Source organism: Dromiciops gliroides, chromosome 2 (assembly GCF_019393635.1).
Source record: "Dromiciops gliroides isolate mDroGli1 chromosome 2, mDroGli1.pri, whole genome shotgun sequence".
In the NCBI taxonomy this organism is placed as follows: Eukaryota; Metazoa; Chordata; class Mammalia; order Microbiotheria; family Microbiotheriidae; genus Dromiciops; species Dromiciops gliroides.
This window is the reverse complement of record NC_057862.1, coordinates 535,821,192-535,846,543: the sequence shown is the minus strand read 5'-3', so window position 1 is coordinate 535,846,543 and position 25,352 is coordinate 535,821,192. Positions and strand designations below refer to the sequence as shown.

The following is a 25,352-nucleotide window of genomic DNA, read 5'->3' as shown; positions in this document are numbered from 1 at the left end:
TTAAAATCTATTACACAACTAATAAGTGAAGTTCATTCTTTTTCAAGGATACTGGAACTTAAACTCACTTGGGTAAACAACATCACCTTCCCTTTGAATGCTGTGCCCAACATTCTAACAGGTACCAGTCATCCTCAAAGCACTTTTGTGTTCTTTTTTTTTTCTGTTTAGAATTTTATTTTCCAAATTACATGTAAAAACAAATGTTGATACCAATTTTTAAAAAAACTTTGTGTTTCAACTTCTCTTCCTCCCTCCCTTCCCACCCCCCCACCCCAAGAACTCAATTCAATATAAGTTATACATGAGTAGTCATGGAAAACATCTCCACATTATCTAGGTCGTGAGAGAAAACAGATTAAAAACAAAACTTCAGATTAAGGAACTGTCAAAAAAAATGTGTTTCAATCTGTTTTCAGATACCATCAGTTCTTTCTCTGTAAATGGATTGCAATTTTCATAAGTCCTTCGGAGTTATATTGGATCATTGATTTCCTGAAAATAACCACGTGCTTCCCAGCAGATGATCTTACACTATTGCTGTTATTTTGTATATAGTACATTTCACTCTGCTTCAGTTCATGTAGGTCTTTCCAGAAAAAGTTGTTTTTTGTTTTTTGTTTTTGTTTTGCAGAGCAATGAGGGTTAAGTGACTTGCCCAGGGTCATACGGCTAGCAAGTGTCAAGTGTCTGAGATCAGATTTGAACTCAGGTCCTTCCCCCCCCCAACTTAAAGCAGTTTTAAAACTTGTCTGGGAATTCCTTTTGAGAGCTTTTCATGGTACAATGAAAAGAGGACTGAATTTAGACATCTGCATTCAAATCTCAGAAAATGGATAAAATGTATGGGCTGTGAGTTTAGGAGAAACATCTCCCCAGTAAAAGTAATCAGAGGTTAAAGAAAGGGAGCTACAGAGGTGTGGGTGTGGGTGTGGGTGTGGGTGTAAATGGACAGACTCTCATTCTGCATTTTATTCAATAACAGAATAAACTGGGATGAGGGATGATATCTTGAAAAGAATCTCCACTATGCTGGAGACTTCTGGTCCCACCAGAAATTCTGATGGGATTTACAAAAGACCACCAGCCCCACTGAAGTGATGAAATGCAATTAATTATATTTTGTTTGTTTTTGTTTTTTTGCAGGGCAATGGGAGTTAAGTGACTTGCTCAGGGTCACACAGCTAGTAAGTGTCTAGTGTCTGAGGCTGGATTTGAACTCAGGTCCCCCTGAATCCAGGGCTGGTGCTTTATCCACTGTGCCACCTAGCTGCCTCAATGAGATTAATTATAAAGAACCATCCCCACAAGAATAAATCTGACCTTTGGCAACTCCTGAGACAAGGTTAATGTTACAAACACAAGGTTAATGTTACAAACACAAGGTTAATGTTACAAACACAAGGTTAATACATTCTCTTCTCCCAACCCCAATTGCCCAACAGCCTGTCTCTATTACTCAACCTCCCAAATAAGGAAAGTGGTTGAGTAGCCTCACCTGGAAGGCTACTTTTGTGGTCTGCAATGTTGCCCTAAGGCTGTGCAAAACCCAAAGGGGCCAAGGTGGATCTTAGAAGCTAAGGGCTGAGGAATTCCCCAACAGTGACCTTGGGCTCTAGTTTCCTCATCTGTAAAGTTCAAGAGTTGGACTAGTTGCAAATTTAGGACCCTTTGCATCTTCTCAGTAGTGAAAGATCTTTGTCACTGGAGGGTTTTTGGAAAATAATCAAAACTCATTAAGGCCAAGTTTCATGAATGAGGTGGTGGTGGTGTCGGTGGATCACCCTAGAGACTCCCATGTTGGGTCAAATACAAGGTGGGTTTAGAAAATCAAATTCCCAAATATAAGTTCCAAGATCACTTTGGGGTGTGATAAAATAATGGAATTTGGCAGACACCTAGGGGTCCCACCTGATTGATTTAGTACCTACTTGGGATGATTAGATATAAGCTACACCTGGCCTGCCCTGAGTGATGCATACTACTGATGTCCCCAGGGGGACCACTCTCAGCCAAGCAACTTGAAGGACCTCCCTTTTGGGGGAGGGAGAGAAAAGGTAGAAAAGAGAACGCTGAGACTGGCAGTGGCTCTTTCCTGTTGTTGAGCTTCAGAGAGCGGACTGGAGAGGGGCTGCACAGCCATAGAAACTACAGACCCCAGGTGGTGAGTTAATAGAAACGAGGCCAGCTCTTTGAATTAGCTGAGCTGGAAGCACGTTTGGGGATTGAGTCAGTCTTTGCTAGAGCCAGGGAGCTTATTCATTTTTCTCTTCCCCTATTCCCTTGTCACTGGCTTTATTAATTTCACCTTTGATATATATATCTTATTCCCATTAATAAAACCTGATTTGTTTGTGGAAAAGAGGCTGTTAATCTCCTTTCTTATTAGCCTGGGAGAAATAACTAAAAAAAGCAGTTCGGAAGAGAGGAAACTTTGGACCTAGAGGTCCCTCATTTTCTGAACCCCAATATTGCGGCGAGCCACCCAATTAACTTTCCCCATATTAAATTTGGCCCCTACAGGGGAATGGTAGTATTGTTAAAATAGACTTACCAAAGTATTTGCTTTGAAGGGTACCACTCATCTGGACATATATGTCCTGTTTGTATTTAGAGTGGGGAGACCTGGGGTCAACTTTTAGCAGCACTTAGAACTTGTGTGACTTCTAGAAAATCTCTTAACTTCTCTGTTGCAGTTTCCTGATTGGAGAGTTGGAGGGTTGAGCACTAAACTTCTCCCAAAGCTTTCCTTTAGAGAGGACAGAAATAGGACTTCTAGCCTATACCACTCTCCATCTCCATCTCTGTCTGGTTTCAACTCCACTGACCAGGATGCCCCTGGCCAGGACTCCCTGGTGTCCCCCTCTCTTTCCAGCTTTTTTGGCAACGTTGTAGTTGCCCATTAGATTGTAAGTCCCTTGAAGGCAGAGAATTTGTTCTTTTTCTTATTTGTACCTTTAGTGCTTAGAACAATGCCTGGCATGTAGCAGGCACTTAGTAAATATTTATTGAATTGGATTTCTCATGGTGCACTATGTTGGTGTAAGGAAAAATCTTTGCAAACTCTAAATTGATCTATAGATATGAGTATGTACTATGTAATATACACATATAACACAGTGTACATGTATATGATATATACATATACATGTATATACATATAGGTATATATAAGATATACATACACATATATGATATATAGACATAGGCATATATATTATATATGGAGAGAGAGAGATTCTTTTCAATCTGACCTATAGCACATCATAACTATGGAGATCTCAGGGTAAGGAGGTTTTTTCTATAATGGCAAATCATCTATCTGCCTTCTCTGCAATGTATAGCCTTAGAGAGTTGGGTAGGGGAAGGAGAGGATAGGTGACTTATTCAGGGTTATATAACCAGTCTATATGAGAGTCAGGATTTGAACCCAGTTCTTCCTAATTCCCAGCCCAGCTTTCTATCTACTACACAAAGTTTCCTCTCATTAATCAGCATACTTTAAAGATTGACCACATTACAGTCACGATTCATCTTTTCTGCCAGCAAGAGGTGAGTATCTCTTTCCCTACCAAGTGCTGGAAAAGTGAGAGGCATACGCCAAACCCCCAATTTTTTTTTTTTTTTACTGTTTCCTGCTCAAAACTGCTAGGAAAAGCCAGTGGATAGAGGTAGCACTGCTCTTAGACCTTGAAGCCTCCCCATCCTCCTTGGTGCTTCATTAAGTGCCTACACCTGTGCTCCTAACCTGGCTCCAACATCAAACTGTCTCTAGGTAAGGGGAAATAACCTAGAAGTGGAAGTCGAGATGAGATTGGCAGTTTTTGTGTGGGGGACAAGGAGAATAAAATATACCCTGAAAATGCCTTCAATTCAGTTGTTAGGAGGTGATAGACCACAGAATACTACTGCTGGGGAAGCTGCTGACTGAGAAGGAGCCAGGAAACGAGGTAGGGCTGAGCTGGAGAAAAGTTCACCTGGCTTGCAGCCACCATGGGGAGGAATTTGGTCATTTGGTAGCTTCTTATTTTGATTAGTTCTTCCTGCTAGCTAGGTGTTCAGCTCAGTTGTTTCTATGCTACTGAAAAACTAAAAGTGCTATTAGTACGCCTTCTAAATCTTGCCACTCTTGGCCAAAGCTCTGGCCACTCAGCCTTGGTTTTAGCTCTAACTGGGAGCTTGAGGAAGCTTCCTCCTTTTTATACATGCTTCACTCCAATGGGGACTGAGAATATAAAATCATTTATTGGTAAACCCATAATCAGGAAGCTTCTGTCCTGGACAGGACTTTAATCTGAGCCAGGACCATTTTCATAAGCATTCTCATTCTGCTCCTGAATATATGCTAATTAAATATTGATTATAAGAGATAGCCTTCTCCTCATGGCATTATTGAAATCATCACAGAAAATGATTTCTAGTGGTAACTATTTAGCCACATCTGCAAAGCAGGAGTGAATATCAGGACAGAACCTGTTATCGATACTATCAGAAATAGCCAAAGGAAGATACGGTCGAGAACTTGAGCCACAAACTTCCAGTCCTGGACGACCTACAGAAGAGAAAAATGACATTTCAAGAGAGTGAAGACACTGAGTAACTTACCTGACTTCATTTGAAGAATACGTGATCATAAATTTCAGATTTATAGCGCTTCTGTTTGCAATGAGCACCAGAGTGACATGGTGGCAAACACATTAGAATGGGAGTAGGTTAACAAACATTGAGTAAGCGCCTACTGTAGGCCAGGCACTGTGATACAAAGAAAGGTGAAGGCAGTCCCTGGTCCCATGGAGCACAAGATCAGATGGGGAAGACAATGAACAACTACACAAACAATGGAAGATAACAAGTTGTGGGCAGGATAAATTGGAGATAATCAATCGAGGGAGGGCATTAGCATTAAAGAGGATTGGGAAAGGTTTCTTCTGGAAGGTTGGAATTTTATCTGGGATTTGAAGGAAGAGAATGAGGAAGAACCTCCCTGAGTTTCAGGCAACTCTCTAAAACCTTAGATTATAGATGTATTGTGGGTAAATTATAGATGGATCTGAGTTGGTGGATTTCCCATTATGGTTTGTAAGTTTATATTCTCATACTTAGTATATACCATATGTCGAGGCAGCTGGGTGGTGTACTGGATAGAGCACCCAGCCTGGAATCAGGAAGATCTGAGTTCAAATCCAGATTCAGACACTTACTAGCTGTGTGACTTTAGGCAAGTCAGTTAATCCCTATTTGCCTCAGTTCCTCATTTTCAAAATGGGGACACATTGGAGAAGGAAATGGCAAACAACTTCAGGATCTTTGCCAAGAAAACACCAGACAACGTCCATTGGGTTGTGTAGAGTTGGACACGATTGAATAACTGAACAACAATATACAGGAACAAAACATACTATATTGTACTGGCTTAATCCAATATTGTATATTCAGAGTTTATGGTATTGGATTTGTCTTTGAAAATACTCTGCATTAAACAGCTATGGCATATGTAACTCAGTCAATTTAGGCCAGAACTTTCTCCTGTTTTAGGAAGAAGTTCTTTCAAATATGTTAACAAAATAATGTCAATGAAAGGAAAAAATTCAAAACCTGTACTCTTTTTGAGTTTTTATTTTTAAATCCTGTTGATGAGATAACCTGTCAACCTGTGAAGAATCAGAAACCAGCAAGGCTCTGGATAACCAACTTAATGTATAAAATTAAGTTACTAAAAAAGAAAATAAAGGTTGATCAGAATGAACGGTACTTAATAGTACCTTAACTTTTTCACTTTTCCTCTTAGTGTTTCTGTGGACTTTAGCCTGAAAATTCTTGCCTCGATCCTATATTCTTCTCAGGGTTTACTTAATTTAAAAAAATACCATTTCAGGCAGATAGTAAACTGGAATAATAATTATTATTATTATCTGACACTGCTATGGCCCTTTAAGCTTTGCAGAGTGCTTTATTTATACCATTTGAACCTTAGAACAATAACCCTGTCAAGTAGTACAGTGGATAATGTTCCAGGCGTGGAGTCAGGAAGACTCATCTTCATGGGTTCAAATTACTTACTAGCTGTGTGACCCTGGGAAAGTCACTTTATCCTGCTTAACCCCGTTTTCCTCAGTTTTCTCAACTTTGAAACGAGCTGGAGAAGGAAATGGCAAACAACTCCAGTATCTTTGCCAAGAAAACCCCAAAAAGGGTCATGAAGAGTTGGACACAACTGAAAAATGACTAAACAACAACAGTTTTATTTGATAGAAAATCGAGAGTTTGGAGAGTTGAAGTGAATTGCTCATGGGTACACAGATGGTAAGCGTGGGAGGTGGGATTAGAACCCAACATTCTATCTACTTACTATGCTATGCCAGGAAAAGAAAAAAAAAGATGAAATAATGAAGCAAATTACCCAGGCACCTAGGAGGATATTTGGTAGTACTTGCTCCAAGGGCATTTTTTTTCTCACTTTAGAATATCCACCTCATTCATTATCAGAATAAACAGACAAATTATTACACCAATGAAGAATGGCCATGCACTGACTGAATGGCAAACTATCAAGCTGTTAACCTTTTTACTTATCCTGGATCTGTAAGGTTTCCCACATTTGAGAGACAGCTAGCTGGCACAGTGGCTAGAGCGCTGGACCCGAAGTCAGGAAGATTCATTATCCTGAGTTCAGATTTGACCTCAGACATTTACCAGCTATCTGACACTAGACAAGTCACTTAACCTTATTTGCCTCAATTTCTTCATCTGAAAAATGAGATGAAGAAGGAAATGGCAAACCACTTCAGTGTCTTTGCCAAGAAAACCCCATGGTCGAGGAGAGTTGGACATGACTGAACAACAAATGACACAATGGCTCAAGAATTGCCTTTGGAGCCGGGAAGATCTGTGTTCAAATCCTGTTTCAGGTAATTAGCTATATAACAATGGCAAGTCACTTAACCTCTTTTGCTGCTCCCAGGCAATTCTCTAAGACCCTAAGTTACAGAGGAGTTGCTTTGATGCATCTGTAGAAGGAGTTTCCTTTTTGTTTTGTTTTTTTGCAGTGCAATGAGGGTTAAGTGACTTGCCCAAGGTCACACAGCTAGTAAGAGTCAAGTGTCTGAGGTCAGATTTGAATTTAGGTCCTCCTGAATCCAAGACCAGTGTTTTATCCACTGCTTGCCTAGCTGCCCCCAGAAGGAGTTTCCATATTACTGATTGAATAAAATCAATATTAGTCATTTTATAAAATTTTATTTTGATTAAATGAAGCAGAATAAATATAAATAGTGAAGAGTGGATATGGAGTCAGGCAACTTTTGTTTAAATTCCACCTTCAACATTTCCTAAAGTACTTGTGTGATGTTGTTAGTCATTTTTCAGTAATGTCCAACTGTTTTTGACCCCATTGGGGTTCTCTTGGCCAAGATACTGGAGTGGTTTGTCATTTCCTTCTCCCGCTCATTTTACAGAGGAGGAAATTGAGGCAAACAAGGTGGAGTGATTTGCCCAGGGTCACTTGCTAGTAAGGGTCTGAGGTCATATTTGAACTCCAGTCCTCCTGACTCCAGGCCTGGAGCTCTATCCACTGCGTCACCTAGCTGCCACAGCTTGTATGGTATGTCATTAGATCTCTATCTTAGTATCCTCATAGGATCTTAGCTTCAGAGCTAGAAAAGACCTTAGAGACCATTAAGTCCAACATCTTCATATTATAAATAAGGGAACGGGGCGGCTAGGTGGCGCAGTGGATAAAGCACTGGCCCTTGATTCAGGAGTACCTGAGTTCAAATCCAGCCTCAGATACTTGACACTTAGTAGCTGTGTGACCCTGGGCAAGTCACTTAACCTCCATTGCCCCTCTAAATAAATAAATAGACAAACGAATAAATGAATAAATGAATGAATAAAGGAACTGAGGCCTGGAGAAGATAAGTGACTTGCTCAGGGTCGCAGTAAGAAAGTATTTGAGTCAGGATTCAGGTGAGACTGGTACTCTATCCACCTTACCATGATATTTCTTATCCATTAAAAAAAAAATGAGATGAGCTGGAGTCCAGAAGATCTGAATTTGAATCTGTCGTCAGATACTTAATAGCTGTGTGACCCTGGTCAAGTCACTTCTGCCTGCCTCAACTATAAAATGGGGGTAATAGCATCCTAGGGCTGTTCTGAGGCTCAAATGAGAGAATTGTAAAGTGCTTAGCCCAGTGCCTGGCACATAGTAAGCACTATATATGTGCTAGCTATTATTGCTATTTATTATTATTAATATCATCACCGTGGCTGGCTCCAGATTCTCTATTTTCTGAGTTCACTCACCTCGTTGATGAAATGCTCTTTTTTCACATGCCTGGAGATGTACCTAATAGACTCAGCAGCCTTTTCCAAAAAGGCAACCAGTAACTTTTCCCCGTCTTTCATTTGCTTCTGCTTCTGCTTTGCTGGCATTTTGGCCTTTGCTTCTGGCTGGCTTTCCACCACATCTGGGAAGGGGTAGCGATCGATGGGGCCTCTCATGCAGAGAAGTTTGGGGAGCTTTTGGAGAAACAATCTTTTTACCCAAGGGGCCATGGGGTGGTAAGTGGAAGAAGAGCGGTGGTGAACATTGATAACAAAGACTGTGACGATGATGGACAGGGTGACAAAAATCATGATGAATAGCAGATATTCCCCAATCAGAGGGATGACCTTTGAAGATGATGGGATGATTTCTTCAATCACTAGGAGAAAAACGGTCAGGGAAACTAGAACCGATGTGGAGAGTGAGAGTTTTTCTCCTTCATCAGAAGGCAAGTAAAAGACAAGGACTGTCAGGAAGGACAATCCAAGACAGGGGATGATGAGGAAAAGGGTATAGAAGAGAGGCAGGCGCCTCAGGACGAAAGAATACGTAATGTACGGGTAAGAATACAAGCCCTCCCTTCTGTTTCCTTTCATGCCTTTGGCATAGAGTATTTCCCATTCTCCATTATCAAAGAAGTCATTCCTGTCAACGTTCTCATCAATTAAAACAAGGTCGACCATGGTGCCGTCATAAGTCCAGGAACCAAACTTCATCGAACAGTTCTGTCTGTCAAATGGGAAAAATGTCACGTCCATTGTGCATGAACTTTTGTAACTGGATGGAGGAGTCCAAACAATGGTTCCATTGTGTCTTACGATGACCTTAGTCATTAGAGAGCCTTCAAAGCGTCCATCAGCACTGAAAAAGAGACAGTTGCTTTCACTCTGCAGACTGGTCATTCATGGAATGATTGGTTGTTTCTCTGTGTCATCAGACTTATGGAATTATTCTTTTCCCACTATGAGGACAAATGAGAACCTGACTCTACTACTTGCTGTGTGATCTTATGCAAGTCACTTTATTTCTTTGGGTTTCATCTCTTTCCCTTATAAAATGAAGGGGTTAGAGTAAGTCAAAGGATCATACAACCTTTAGGGTCCCCTCCATCTCTAAATCCTCCCATCTTCCTCATAGAAGACCTCTCTTCTTTTTAGGATAATGAGAGAAATGATTATTTTACTATTACATCAATAACCAATTATTAAATTAGGATCCAAGCTTTTTCTCCTTCATTCCTTATTTTAGACCCAGCCCCTGTAAAAGGTCAATCTCTGAAGGACATGACTGATGAGATTATTCTGGCCTTCAAGGAACATAATCTTCAATCTTAGGCGGGAGACTTTACTTCTTTTTAGAGTGTAAACAGAGTCCAGTATGGACTAGTTCTTACATCTGAGGAGAAGAACCCCTGTCCTTGTACCCCTCCATTAGAATTTAGGGTGACCCAGCTCATAAAGGAGAAAACCTTTAAAACTTTTAAAGGAGTGGTCTGAATGAAGATGGATTCCTTGGTCCAGATTGCTGGAGGTGGCTGAGTCTCATGATCAAGTCACATTCTCAGCAAGAAGAGTGAAGACTTCTAGCCCACCTCCTCATTAAATGCCCACCAATCAGGTTTGCATTTCAGTTGTTAAGGGAATTCCCTTTCAAAGATTATTTAAAGCTTTTAGGCTCTCCATGTCTTTTGTTTTTGGTTACCAAGAGAAACTGCCAACTATCAATATATTGATTTCTAGCTAGCCTAACTAACAAATTGATTATTAATTACCCAGAAACTCTGTCTCTCAGGGCTCTTCATTCATCACAATACAGCTCAAGCACCACCTCTTGTGGGAAGCCCTGATCTCTCCAAATGCCAGTGCCTTCCTCTCATACTACCTTGTATTTAGCTGATTTGTATTTATTTCTATTTATCCTGTATATACTTATGCAGGGTGTCCAAAAAAGTCTTAGTACAGTTTTAAGCTATTAAATTTTATGACACCTATGAAAAACGGACATGGGCATACTCATATTTGTCTTTCTCTTGAAAAATATGATTCCATGTTTTACGTTTTATTATTACTAGAAAAGCAAACCTTCCGGGGCAGCTAGGTAGCACAGTGGATAGAGCACCGGCCCTGGATTCAGGAGGACCTGAGTTCAAATCTGGCCTCAGACACTTAACACTTACTAGCTGTGTGGCTCTGGGCAAGTCACTTAACCCCAATTGCCTCACCAAAAAAAGAAAAAAAAAGAGGAAAAAAAAGAAAAAGAAAAGCAAACCTTCCCCTTGGGTATTAGAGTTAATTTCTTTAACCTATTTCCCTCTAAGATACTTATTTTTTTTTTGGTGGGGGAGGGGACAGTGAGGGTTAAGTGACTTGCCCAGGGTCACATGGGATACTTACTTTTCAAAAAGAACTATATCAGGAAGCCAAAGAGATTCAGATGGAACTTTAATGGAGCTGATTCCACCATATTCATCAGGGTTCCAGCGTAATTTGTGGTCTATCCATTCCTGTAGAGAGCCAGGGAAGAAATAATGAGAATTTTGCCCTTATTCATTGCTTATCCCTCCCCTACAGAACCTACTGGGGACTCCCATGGCATGGAGGAATACAATTTCATGTTGAGAAGCATGTCTGAACTCCAGAGAAATTGAGAAGACCCTATCCTTGTCCTGAACCTCCGATACTTTTAGAATTGTTATATTTAACTAAATTTTATGGTAAAGGGAGTGGGGTACCAGTATGGGATTCAAGTTGTGCCTGTGGTACATACTGTGATCATGGACAAGTTGCATATATCACATCATATAGTAAGTAGTTACTATGTGTGCCAAAGACTGAACTTCTCACTGCTCTAGACAACTTATCTAAGACTATAAGCTATAAATAAATTCCTGAGAATGTAAATCCCTTGAGGTTGGGGACTATTTTTGTTTTTCTGGTTATCTGTAGTGCTTAGCACAGTGCCTAGTACACAGTAAGCCCATGATACATGCTTGTTGATGGACTGACTAACTGATCTGTATCAGGTAGTTTTCCATATCAGGATTACCAAATGCTGATGAAAACATAGGTCCAAACCAAAAAGAAATAATTGTAGCTTCAAGCATCTTTTTTTAATGGTCACCTTTTTTGCAGCTAATTGTTTCATTGTCCAGTCATTTTCAGTTGTATCTGACTCTTTGTGACCCCATCGTGGGTTTTCTTGACAGAGATACTGAAGTGGTTTGCCATTTCCTTCTCCAGTTCATTTTACAGGTGAGGAAACTGAGGTAAACAGAGTTAAGTGACATGCCCATCTCACACAGCTAGTAAGTATTGGAGATCAGATTTGAACCCAGGAAGCCGAGTCTTCCTGACTCCAGGCCCAGAACTCTATCCACTGTGTCACCTAGTTTCTGGCTTTCTCTTTAAAAAATTAATTATAAAGAGGGGGAAAACAAACCAAATTAATTTTAGCTAGTCCAATGATAAATATTTATTCAAGACATCGAACATCAAATCTGAAAAATGTTTGATAGTCATCAGTCATGTGTATTTTCCATGGCACTATGCTGTCATCTGAATGTCTTTTTACATGCTCTCATTGAGATTTAATACTTGGGATCTGTTTATCTTCCATATGCCCATATACCATAAGTTCATATGATTGTACATATACTACCTATATCAGATTGGTTGCTGTCTTGTTGAGGGGAGAGGGAAGGGAAGGAGGAAGAAAAATGTGGAATTCAAAATCTTATAAAAATGAATGTTGAAAACTATCTTTACATGTAACTAGAAAAAAATACTATTAAGATAGACAAAAAAGATAAGTTCATTTATTGCAATCTCAGAGAATTCAGTGAATTCAGGGACTATGAGAAAAACACGGCAAAAAAAACCGCAGTCCCAATGGCTTTGCTCGACTGGATTGCAAAACATGAGTAGATGATGAATGTATATCACAATTATAGTGCATACAGATTTTAATAAAGCTTTAGATACAAAATCTCATGGAATATGACCTGAAAATTAAATTCCTCTGCATTTCTGCCTATTGTCTGGACAGTAAACAATCATATAGTCTCTTGCAGAATGACATTACACTGAGTTAAAGAGAGCTGCTCCACAGATTCTTTCAGGATCACTGTGAAATGTGCCTTTATAATTGAATCAAGAGTAAACAAGTGCATGATACAATGGCATGCCAAAACAGTGAAATATTCATGAAGCCTGAAGATTATTTGAGTAGGGCAATACAGCAAAGTCATCATCATGATTAATATATACCATGCCCCCCAATTTGCACGGCACGCTGCTCCATCCTGGAAAAAGAAAGTTAAGTAGATGCAGTTCCTTAAGGAGCTTGTAATTGCAGACATAAAATTTGCATGACTATGGGAAAAGGCCTCCCTATGTACTGACAGGTCTTTAGCACCAGCTAAGATGGTAGATTTTTCTGTGCTTCTTTGAAATGACAGGATACGTGGAATACTTCTTTGTGATCTTTTACTAAAAGGATTTTCTCCCCCTTTTCTTTAGGAGTGGAAATACTCTGGTACAAATATCCCACTGATATGGATGTTCTCTCCAGTGATGCAGATTGCAAGCTACCTGCCTACCTGTCCCATAACACTTGTCCACATCCTTCCATAAATTCACCTCAAATGGTCCCATCAATGTGCTGGGCAGCTTCCTTGCACGCTCTTGACATCTCACTCTTCCATGTCAATATAGTACAAAGGCTGTCCATAAATTATTCTTCACTCTCTCCATGTGACCAGCCCATCCTTTCTTATGACCATAAGTACATTGAAATATATGAATGAAAATTCTTTCTAAAAATCTATTCTCTCTGATCTAGGTCTGGGCTATTTTTCCCAAGAGAGCAAAAATTTCAAACATTTCTCCCACAGTAATTTAAAGTGGGCAGCTAGGTGGTACAGTAGATAGAGTGTTGGGCCTGAAGTCAGGAAGACCCATCTTTCTGAGTTCAAATCTGGCCTCAGACATTTAGCTGTGTGATTCTGGGCAAGTCTCTTAACCTTGTGTGCCTTAGTTCCTCATTTGTAAAATGGGCCAGAAAAGCAAATGCCAAGCCACTCCAGTATCTTTGCCAAGAAAACCTGAAATAGGGTCACGAAGAGTTGGGTGCAACTGCAAAATGACTGAACAATGACAACAATTTTTTTTTGGGGGGGGGGATGAGGGTTAGGTGACTTGCCCAGGGTCATAGAGCTAGTGTCAAGTGTTTGAGGCCAGATTTGAACTCATGTCCTCCAGAATCCAGGGCCAGTGTTTTATCTACTGAGCCACCTAGCTGCCCAGACAACAAAAAATTTAAAGTGAAGCAACTTGTGTTTGTGGATCATGTTTGGATAGTTATTAGGGCCCTTTGAAATTCTCATTTACTCTGCTGGTTGTTATGGACCCTCTTGGTACTTAGTTGCTAAGTATCTGAATCTAATTAATAATAAGGAATATTGATCCAACAATTTATTTCATTGTTACCTTCCTTTTACTCTAGACAAAATTTTTTTGTTTTGTTTTTTGTTTTGTTTTTTGTAGTTGAGTTCTCATGGAGATAATATATATTAGAGGAATGAAACTGGGTGGGGGGAAATTTAGATATAACCTTGATTCACATCTCTTTAATCATTTAACATATAGCCCACTGGGTTTTTTGTTTGTTTGATTTTTATTCTTTCTTTCTTTATTTTTTAAATTCTTTTTCGGGGGGGGGGGGGGTTGTTTTTAGTTTTGCATGGCAATGAGGATTAAGTGACTTGCCCAGGGTCACACAGCTAGTTAGTGTCAAGTGTCTTATGCCGGATTTGAACTCCTGAATCCAGGGCCGATGCTTTATCCACTACACCACCTAGCTGCCCAGCCCATTGGTTTTTGATGTTTACTACAGTCAGGATAATCTTTCCCTCCCTCCCTCTCTCCTCTAATATATTCAGTAAAATATCTATCCCAATCCAAAATGGGGAAGTGAGCATGGAATATAATGTCAAGTTGTGTACTATACAACTAGAAGACAGATGGTTGGAATGCAGACCAGTTGAGAGCCTTTATTTAATTCCCACTTGAGAAGTGGCATTTCAGAAAACATTTAGGAGACTGTACATTTATAGAATAGTTTGATTCAATTCAACAAAATTTTTTTGAGCATCAACTAGATGTAGAACATGACCTAGCAATAATGTTTAGTCACATTGCTCAAAGAAGAACAAAACTTCCCTGACCTCAAGGAGTGTCTACTGAAAGACACAAGACTTATCCATAAGTAAGTGTGTAGAATGAAGTTCCCTTCAGCCCCATTGATGAAATCATAAAACAGGTTACTGAAAGATGGGTTATTAATGCATTAAACAAAATATAAAGTCATGTCTATGCCTTGTTACCCCTTTACAAAGTGTGAAGGAGTTCTCCCTAATGGTATCAGAGGGACAACTTGCCAGTTCTGAAAGATAGTTGAGGAACAGCCAAAGCAGGAAGTAGCTTTGTGGAGTATAACTCTTGCACTTTTATCAGAGGGCATTGGGAGAAAAGAGGGGATTTATTTCACTTCCTCCATTGGCCATGGCATAAAGTAGCAAAGATATGCATCCAGTAGGAGGCACCATATCCCAGAGAGGTCGAGGGGATGAGTCATTGAATCAATGAGGTTGGCTCCAAGGGTGTGACCCTTAGTGGCCCAACAAAAAAGCCAACCATAGATTCAAGACAGAATTAGCTCTGCTAGTCATGCTGAAGAGAGCAGCGGAACCAGGTGGCAACTGAGCAACCCACCTTTCCTTATTCTGTGTCCAGGGGAAAGTAGAGTGAGAATACCAAAAGAAGAAGACACAGAGGTCCTGTGGTATCAACGACTTAAGTTGCCTTGGCCATAAATATTCCCTACTTGGATGCCTCACAACCAGTGTACTTTAAGTTTGTGTCCACTCTTCTCACTGACAATGTTTTTTGTTTGGTTGGGATTTTTGGGGTGAGGCACTTGGGGTTAAGTGACTTGCCAACAGTCACACAGCTAGTCATTGTTAAGTGTCTGAGGCCGGATTTGAACTCAGGTCCTCCTGAATTCAGGGCCGGTGCTCTATCCACTGTGCCACCTAGCTGCCCCTGACAATGTATATTTTTGAGGGAAAGTGTGTCCACAGTTTATGGAGGAACATTGTATAGCTACTGTTCCTCGAAGACATCTTTGCTTTGAACTAATTATGTCTACTGGCTGACTACTAAAGTAAGGCCCTGTAACGACAATGGACCACAACCACTTATTGCTCCTTTGGGGCATAACTAAAGCAGAGGTCAGGAGAAAATGGAAGAGCAGAAGAAAATAGTTGGGGGTGGTACATAATGGTGATTTCCAAGTATTTCCAAGAAGTATTATCATGTGGATGGGGGCTTCAACTTTTTCTGCTTGGCCTCAGAAGGCAGAACTAGTAGCAATGGGTAGAAATTGCAGAATGGTCTATTGAGACAGTAGAAGGAAATATTCCTGGCTTTTAGAATTATCCAAGAGTGGAATATTTCGAGTCCATTGACTCCATTTCACTAGATGTTTTTAAGCAGAGGCTCATTGAGGACATGGTAGAGAGGTTTCCAATCAAGTATGATTTGGACCACGTAGTCTTTGAGGTCCCTTCCAACTGAGATTCAGTGATTTAGGGGACCTTGACTCAAAAAATTCTTTAGCCCATGATTTTTAGCAGGAAGTAACATCCCTGGGCCGTGTTCCATGATGGAATTTTTTGCTGTCAGACTCTGTGTCTCACTATCTAAATGTCTAAATTGAACCCTGGGCAAATCTAGCCAATACAAGAGTGTGCTGGCAAATGTCCAATACACATTTCATTTTAATTGGCATTAACATTTTCTCTATTATTGTCTTAAGTCTAGACAATCATCAAAGCAGTAAATCAAGCCCTAATTTGAAGTGTTTAATGATTTCCAAGGTATAAAAATTCAAAATGAAAATTTGGCTCTTAGGAGCCAAAAGCGTATGGGGAAGATTTAAAAAGTCAACACAGAATGATTCATATTATAAAATTAGTAGCTCTAGACACCTTATGGGGCTTTTCTATTGGGGTGTACATGTGGTCAGAATGTAGTAAAGAACTATGTTTATTTACAGCCAGCCACGTGATAATTTTCTTTGTCTTATTTTAAATCATGTTAATGACCAGTTCCTGTACAATTGATCAGATCAGCCTTGTAGTTAATTTAATTCAGTAATTAGGGTGGCTGAAAACTCTGGACTGACTCCTTTTTGATTCAGAGTTTTTCATTGCATAGACCCAACCACTAGGTCCCTTGGCTTTGTTGATGTGAACCCTGTGATGCTCAGTTAAGCACCATGGAACACATGTAGAATTCCACAGGTTTGTAGTTTGCTAAAAAAAATACTAGAGATTGGTCTGTGAGGTATCTGCACATATGGATTTCATAAAATTATCTTGGTTGGGGGCAGCTAGGTGGCGCAGTGGATAGAGCACTGGCCCTGGATTCAGGAGGACCTGAATTCAAATTCGGCCTCAGACACTTAATACTTACTAGCTGTGTGACCCTGGGAAAGTCACTTAACCCCAATTGCCTCACCAAAAAAAAAAAATTATCTTGGAGAAGCTGGTGCTTCTGTTTATGAGGAGGGAGTCACAGTCCTGAATTCAGAATAAGAATCTCTTAGTCATTTGAGAGTTTGAGGTCATCTAGTCCAATCTATATATGAAAGGAACGCAGAAAGATTCCTTTTCTGAACTTATTTACCACTTCCCCTCCCACTTCAAAATGCCAAAACCTAGGAGGGGATTTAAATCAATGAGAAGAATCAACATAAAGGGAAGGGGGGAGGCAATGAAATTGCAAGTCTCTACCCATCTGAACTCTTGAAGAAAAAATATAGTAAGATGGGTTTGGGCCAGAATGGTGTAGTTGAAAGAGTGCTGAATTTAGAGTCAGGAAGATTGGGGGGGGGGGGTTCCAAATATGCCCCCAGACACTTACAAGCTGTGTGACCCTGGGCAAGTCACTTAACTTCTGTTTGCCTCAGTTCCTCTTCCGTAAAATGAGGGGGTTGGCCCAGATGGTCTCTGAGGTTCCTCCCAGCTCTAAAGCTATGATGTCATGATAATAACCCACTTGGTAATGTGCAAAGGACTGCTGAATGCTGGTCTTGCTGAAGTCTTGATGCTTACCCTTTCTTCTGTGACAGATCCAGAGAGGCCTCTGGGTATGTCCAAGATATAGCTGTCCCAGAGATGCCCATGGAAATGTGTCTCACTTAAATTCTCCTCAAGATTCACAGAGTGAACAAAACAGTGTTTGCTGGTCTCTATAACCCAAGCTTACCTAGGAGCAGAATGAGAACCACAGCAGCTGCTGTTCCCCCTACAACCAGCCCACAAGGGTTGTGAAGAGGCTTCAAAGCCACAACCCCACAGAGGGCCTTGTTCTCTCAAAAGCCCCAGGAAATTGTTGGCTGTATCCTTCTTCTCCTGACCCTTGATCTCCTGCAGACCTGGAACCCCAGGAGGGCTCCCCTCCCCATCCTTCTCTCCTTCCAGCGGCAGCTTAGAAAAAACATCTCGTGTTTGTGCAGCCTTTCCAGACAAGACTCTCAAAGCCCTTTCCAAATATGAACTCAGAGTTGTTTAACACCAGCTACAATAGGAAACAGAATAGGGGAAGAGATATACAGACAGCAGAACCAAATATTAAAGTTAATCCATAGGAAAAAAAAGATTCCCTGATTCCAAATACGTACCATAGCTTCTCCTTCATTTTCCTTCCTCGCACATTTACATAAAATAACCTTTGCCTGGTTAGGTCAGCTGAAACAATATTCCATTTAAACCCTACTAAATTGGATTTTTCTCACTGTAAATAAGCCAAGCTTTAAAATTATTCAGTTTAAAAGTTAAACAAAATGTGGGTGAGCATCAAATATGTAATTCAGAGTCACAAGACTAACACTTTAGAGATAGAAGAGGCTTTAGACATCAGAAGGTCCAACACTCTTATTTTTCAAATGAGGAAACTGAGGACCAAAGATGGGTCTAGAGACTAGAAATTATTTACCTACGGTCATACATATAGTAAGTGATGGAGCTGGGATTCAAGTCAATCTCCTGGTACCAGAAATAATGATTCTGTCTCCCTCCTATCCTCCACAATGAACTCTCTCATTGATTCCTTGTTATCTAATAGGGTGGACCAGGTTATCTTAGGGAAGGTACATTGTGAAATTTTCAGAATAAAATTAATTTTGCTTCACTTTAATTTTAAGGTAAATATCTGCCAAACAGCCTTTGGGCCTCATTCTATGATTCCATCCTCAGATAGGAGAGTTCAGCTATTAGTTTTAGTGTGAATAGGAATCCTAAAGGGCCCTCGTTCCTTGTAAGGAGAAGGGCCAGAGCCAAAGGGAGGAGTCAGGTGATATGTCAAGGGTAACAGCTGAAAACAGAAATAAATCCAAATGCCTTAAATAAAAGTAGGAAGCGGTGGCAGCTAGGTGGTGCAGTGGATAAAGCACCAGCCCTGGATTCAGGAGGACCAGAGTTCAAATGTGGCCTCTGACTAGCTGTGTGACCTTGGGCAAGTCACTTAACCCTTATTGCCCCGCTCCCCCCAAAAGTAGGAAGCTTTAGGTATATCCTTTAATCTTTAGGGTTTGGTTCTAAAAGTCAGAGGACTTGGGTTTGAATCCCTCAGTTACTACCTTGGACATGTCATAGAGCCTCCCTGGGCCACAAAGGTCCCCTCCAGTTCTAAGGCTATGAAAATCCAATGATCTTTGAGGCAGATGTTTGGGCTGAATGTTCTACCTTGTTTTGTTCTTCCCTAATAACAATTGACATTTGCGTAGCACTTTACATACTATGAGGTGGGCACTTTAGCTATTATTACCTCCATTTTACAGATGAGGAGACTAAATCTCAGACAGGTCTTACTAATTAGTGTGACTCAGCCCATGATCACCAAGCCAGTAGATGTCAGAGGTGGGACAACTCCAAATCTAGCATTCTTTCCATTATATATATTTATATCATGTCATATTATACTATGTGTGTGTTCAGTTGTGTCCAGCTCTTTGTGGTGACCCCATTTGGGGTTTTCTCAGCAAAGATACAGAGTGGCTTGTCATTTCCTCCTCCAGCTCATTTTCTAGATGAGAAACTGAGACAAACTGGGCTAAGTGACTTGCCCAGAGTCACACAGCTAGTAAGTGTCTGAGGCCAGATTTGAACTCAGGAAGATAACTTTCTGATCCCAAACCCAGAGCTCTATCCACTGTGCCACCTAGCTGCCCACATTTTATACTATCCTATCCTATATTAGTTACATATTATAGTTACCTTATATGTGTTTTATTTCCCTATGAGATGCTCCATGAAGGAAGGGACTACCGCCTTGTAATCTTGTATCAGTCCCAGATCTGGGCATATAAGTGTGGTAGGAACAGGGTTTTCTGTTTGCTGCAATAATTTTTTCTAAAAGGCAACAAAGCTGTCCCTGAGACTTGATTGATCTCTATCTTTCTTGACACAGCTTCCAGGTCACTTAAGTGTATAAAAAGTCTCACGTTCATGTGCAGTCAGGGTGACTCTGATTTGGTTGCTTTCTGAAGACCACTTGAGTCACCATGTCCTTCACCATAGTCTACCCTGATGACCAAATGCATTTCCATATGTAGAAAAGGGATGTGAATGTGTGTGTATGTGTGCATGCATGCATACATGCATGTACTCAGGTGCATGCACCCAGAGAAGCTAAATACCACTGTATCCTTATTGCATATAGTTGTGGCTGGGCAAAGAAATCTATCCTTTTTTAACTGCTCAATGATGCACGAGCACCTCATTTCTTCCCAGTGTCAAACTTGAACGAAGAGACTACTGTTGTTCAAGCCACCACCAGCAATAAGCCCTAATAAATGTTTGTTGAATAAATGTTCTTTGTACTCTTAGTTGATTTTCAAAAAAAACAAGCTATTAGAGAAACCTGAAATACTAAGCTTGACAAAGAGCTAACCAACCTTATTTTCCTTAGATGGGACCAGGTGATAAGGGACCAAAGAGGGTATCAGCTACAGTGGCACTGACTGGTACCAGGGGTACCCCAGGGGTAGCTTAAAAATTCTAATAGAAGGCCCCTAGGCTTTGCCATAATGTACAAGGTTCTTGACTGGGACCAGGAGGATGGATGAGAGAGCCAAGTGCCCATGATGATGAGCCCACCTTTAATGGGATTAGATCTGGGGAAAGAAAAGGATTTCCATGTTCTTGTGCTTTCCCTAGTTCTTTCTTATTACTCTGGCTTATTGACCCTGAGAACTGTTATTTTCTGTTGCTGAAGAGCAGTATCAAAAGTCCCAGATACATGATGGCAATAAGGGTTAAGTGACTTGCCCAGGGTTATGCTGGAGCTATCTTTAAAACCACAAGTTGGGGGCAGCTAGGTGGTACAGTGGATAAAGCACCAGCCCTGGATTCAGGAGTACCTGAGTTCAAATCCAGCCTCAGACACTTGACACTAGCTGTGTGACCCTGGGCAAGTCACTTAACCCCCGTTGCCCCACCAAAAAAAAAAATAAAAAAAAAAAACCGCAAGTCATTTGATCCTCTTATCAACAACTGCTGCTCTCCTGCCTCCCCCAGCCCTGCTTCTTTAACTTGTAGTAGTAGTAGTAGTAGTAGTAGTAGTAGTAGTAGTAGTAGTAGTAGTAGTAGTAGTAACAATAACACCAAAACCAATAACAATAATAATATTACCACCTGCTCCACTTACCTCAATTGCTGTAAGACTAACAGGAAATGATACATGTAGAAATCATGTACTCTACATGCATAGGCTATTATCATTCATCACCATGACTCTGGTCATAGATTGTGGTGGCAATGTTTGGGAAGTCGTAGGCATTTGAAGAATTATTGGGCATAGTGCCTAAAGAGCACCTTGGTGGACCCTTCTCTGATCTGCAATTTTAGCTCCTGACTACTGAAAACTTTCACAGGGACAGAAGAGTCAAACATCCAGTACCATCCTCAATTACTATTACCTACTGAACTGCAAAGCTTAGAGACTCAGAAGATGAATGGTTTATTCTTGCTGACCCTCATCCCCTTGAGATAAAAACTTGGTATGGCAGTTTTCCTAGAGGTTATTCATGAGGTAGATTCCCACTATATGGAGTAGCGGGAAGGGCATCAGACTCAAAATAAAAACAACAGTAACAACTAGGTTTGAGAGACTGTATGTGTGTCACAAACTGGTTTGAGTGGTGCCGTCCCTTATTACGGACAGAGCGCTGGGCCTGGAGTCAGGAAGACTCATCTTCCTGAGTTCATATCTGGCCTCAGACACTTACCAGCTGTGTGACCTTGGACAAGTCACCTAACCCTATTTGCCTCAGTTTCCTCATCTGTAAAATGAGTTGGAGAAAGAAATGGCAAACCACTCCAGGATCTTTGCCAAGAAAACCCAAAATGAGGTCTTGAAGAGTTGGACATGACTGAAATGACTGAACAACAATAACAAAACCTGTGTGACATTGGGTGAATTATGTGGGAAAATTTTATTTTATTGTTTGAACCTAAGCTCTTCCTTAGAGACCAGATTTGTTTAATGCTTAACCTAGATTGTGCTGAGCAGAAACCTAGTCAGATCTGAAGATTAAGGTGAGGAGTTTCCTCCTTCCGTATATCTTAAGCAAGCCACGTGTCTTATCTGGAAACTGCCTCTGTTCTGGACAATCAGCTACTGTTCCCTTTTTCCTTTATTTGAGTCCTATATAATGGGTAACTTACCGACACTCAAGGGGAGCAAGCCACCCCTTTTTCAGCTCTCCCTTCTGAGGAACAATTTAAAGCTCTTTTAAAATTATTTCACAAAGAGTCAGACACAAGTGAAAAGGACTAATCAACAAAAATTATTTCAGGTCTGAGTTTTGTTCTCAGACAATAATAAACCTTCTAGGGCCTCAGTTTCCTTATTTGCAAATCAATCAATCACTCTTTATTAAGCACCTACTATGTGCCAGACACTGTGCTAAGCACTGGTAAAATAAAATGAACTGTTAAGTATGAGGGGGGTTAGAACTAAATGGACTTTGGGGGTGCTTTTAAGGTCTAAATTGATGATGAATGTTAGCCTACACACTTCCTCCATTTATAAAAGGAAGCCCTTGACCTCAATGATCTCTAAGGCTCTTTGATATGTTCTATGATCCTTGCAAAGAGGCCAAATCTATGTCACTGAAGGAAGAGGGGGCTAGATTTCTCGTTTGCTTTTAATAGTTTGTCTGTGCTAAGGTCCTATTAACCTTGGAGAGGAGGGTGCAGAAGGGAGAGTGGGCCCAGGGCATTAAGTAGTTTCTCGTGTTGGCTCGATAAGTCACTATTAATAATATATTTCTGGTTTATGGGTTTTGATTACTTTGTAGAGTGCAAAAGAAAGAGGAAAAAGTATATGCGAAGTAAAATCAATACAAATAAAAATAGCTCCCCATAGAAATCGTCTTTGAACAATTGCTAGGTTTCCATGAAGGTCTTTGGTGGGATGAGGAAAGAATGTCTAAATATATAGTGGGATAACAGCAGGGAAGGAGAATAAGCTATGGGAGGACTTTGGTGAGAAGAGCTGGCCATGCAACTTGCCTCCATTTCTAACCGGCAGAATTTCTATTTCATGTGAAAGTGGATTGGAATAGAGGAAGTCATGTGTTTCAGTAGGAAAATCAGCTTTGGTGTAGCATTTTATTTTTAATTTTAATAGTAATGTAGTCAAAGAATCAGAAGCATCTAGGTGGTGCATGAGTTTAAATCTGACCTCAGACATCGACTAGCTGTGTGACCATGGGCAAATCACTTAACACTGTTTGCCTCAGTTTTCTTGTCTGTAAAATGAGCTGGAGAAGGAAATGGCAAACCTCTCCAATTTCTTGGCCAAGAAAACCTTAAATGGGGTCACAGTTCATTAGACTGCAACTGAAACGACTGAAAGCAAAAAAACTCACAGAATTTCATGGTGAGACTGTATGTGTGTTAGAAAGACAGGGTCTTGAGTCCTTGGGGGAGGGGTAATTCCTATGCATATAATGTTAGCACTTGGAAGAGACCTCAGAAATCATTTATTGCTAATCTCTCATTTTGGACATGAGGGAATGGGGACCCAGAGACACCAAATGACTCATGCCCCTATTTGATGTAAACCTTCTGACATTTGTTAACTCCTTAGGAAACTGAACCCTCAAGGAGTCAAGTGACTCAGCCAAATTTACATAGTAAGTGCCTTCACTGGGACTTGAAACAGGGAGGGGCTGAGCATTACAATTATTAGCTCATTTGATCCTCACAACTGCAAAGGTAGGTACTGTTATCTCCATTTTGTAGATGAGAAAACTAAGGCAAACAAGTTAAGTGACTTGCCCAGGGTCTCACATAGCTAGTGTCTGAGGCTAGATTTTAATTCAGATCTTCTTGACTTCAGGCCTAATACTCTACTTAGTGAGCCACCATCTACCTCTTCCATTAGACAGATCTATATAATGACTCCCATGTCCAATATTTTTCTGAACTCTTCCCCATTGCTGCTGCTATGGGAAAAATACATTTAGAATGAGATTTCACCAAAAGAATATTATCAATGATGATTAAGAATAGGTGAAATCACATAATTCTACTTGAGCAGAGTAGAAAGATGAACATAAGGCATGATCACTATCACTAATTTTTTTTTTTTGGTGGGGCAATGAGTGACTTAAGTGCCCATGGTCACACAGCTAGTAAGTCTCAAGTATCTGAGGCCAGATTTGAACTCAAGTCCTCTTGAATCTAGGACCAGTGCTCTATCCACTGCGCCACCTAGCTGCCCCCTACCACTAGAGATATTTTTAAAAGATTACAAGGATTAGAAGGATTAGAATCATACTTGTGTTCTGATTCTTCTTTCACAACATGACTAATGTGATTGTACATATATAACCTATATCAGATTGCTTTCTGTCTTGGGGAGGGGAGAGGGAAGGGAGAGAGAGAAAAAAATTTGGAACTAAAAATCTTATAAAAACAAATGTTAAAAACTATCTTTACTTGGAACTGAAAAATAATAAAATACTTTTATGATTAAAATTAAAAAAAAAATTTAAAAAGGGGCAGCTAGGTGATGCAGTGGATAGAGCACCAGCCCTGGAGTCAGGAGGACCTGAGTTCAAATTTGGCCTCAGACACTTGACACTTACTAGCTGTGTGACCCTGGGCAAGTTACTTAACCTCAATTGCCTCACCAAAAAAAAAAAAAAAAAGAATTGTACTGCTTGGCCTTGGAGGAACAATACGGGGCATGTACCTCCTATAGCTTGGTGATCCATTATATTTATTTCATATATATTTTACATTTAGTAATATATTTGTACCTCTTGTTTTCTCTGGCAGAATGGAAGTTCCATCAAGGCAAAGATTTTTTTCCTTTTTATCGATGACACCTGGAAATAGTGCCTGGCACATGATTGGTGCTTAAGAAATGCTTTTTCATTGATTGATTGGATAGGCTGTGGCCTACTTATGCCCACCATCTGTTTCTCAACGGCCTTTGAGTGACCTGCCATTTTAATTCTTCAGAGAATGTGTCATTTCATGATTTATAGTCAATATCATCATTGGATGAATACTAATACTAAAAAGATGAGTCTCTTTTTCAAGGAGAAGCCTGGTTAAAAACATGGGGCAATGTCCTAAAGGCAATCTGGCCTGCAAGCTTTCTCCTATTTAATTCTGAACCCTGTTCATTTTCCAATTCCACTTTCTGTACCAGATTTCTGTACATGATAGACTAGCCCTTTGAAATGAACATCAATTGCACAGCTGAGACAATCAGCCTAGCTGTGAGATACTATGTCATCCCTTCACTGGTTGAAGTCCTAACCATCCTTTAAAGCCCAATTCCAATGCCACCTCCTCCAGGAAGCCTTCCCGATCCCCTTCTTCCCCCAGTGAGGACCTTTGTTTCACACCTGCATAATGCATTTATCCTATAATATTTACGTT

General features: G+C 40.4%; 1 protein-coding gene across 1 annotated transcript in view; it reads right to left on the bottom strand.

Annotated features, from left to right (window-relative positions):
* Positions 1–4,337: 4,337 nt before the first annotated feature.
* The window catches only part of CHRNB3 (cholinergic receptor nicotinic beta 3 subunit), a 44,142-nt gene continuing 23,127 nt past the window's right edge, over positions 4,338–25,352 (bottom strand). Inside the window, exons 4-6 of the mRNA XM_043987163.1 lie at positions 10,720–10,829; positions 8,305–9,187; positions 4,338–4,552 (exon numbers count right to left, since the gene is read on the bottom strand). Of these exons, the coding sequence (XP_043843098.1) occupies positions 4,418–4,552; positions 8,305–9,187; positions 10,720–10,829 (1,128 nt within the window). The 3' untranslated portion in view covers positions 4,338–4,417. The remainder of the gene's footprint in view (positions 4,553–8,304; positions 9,188–10,719; positions 10,830–25,352) is intronic.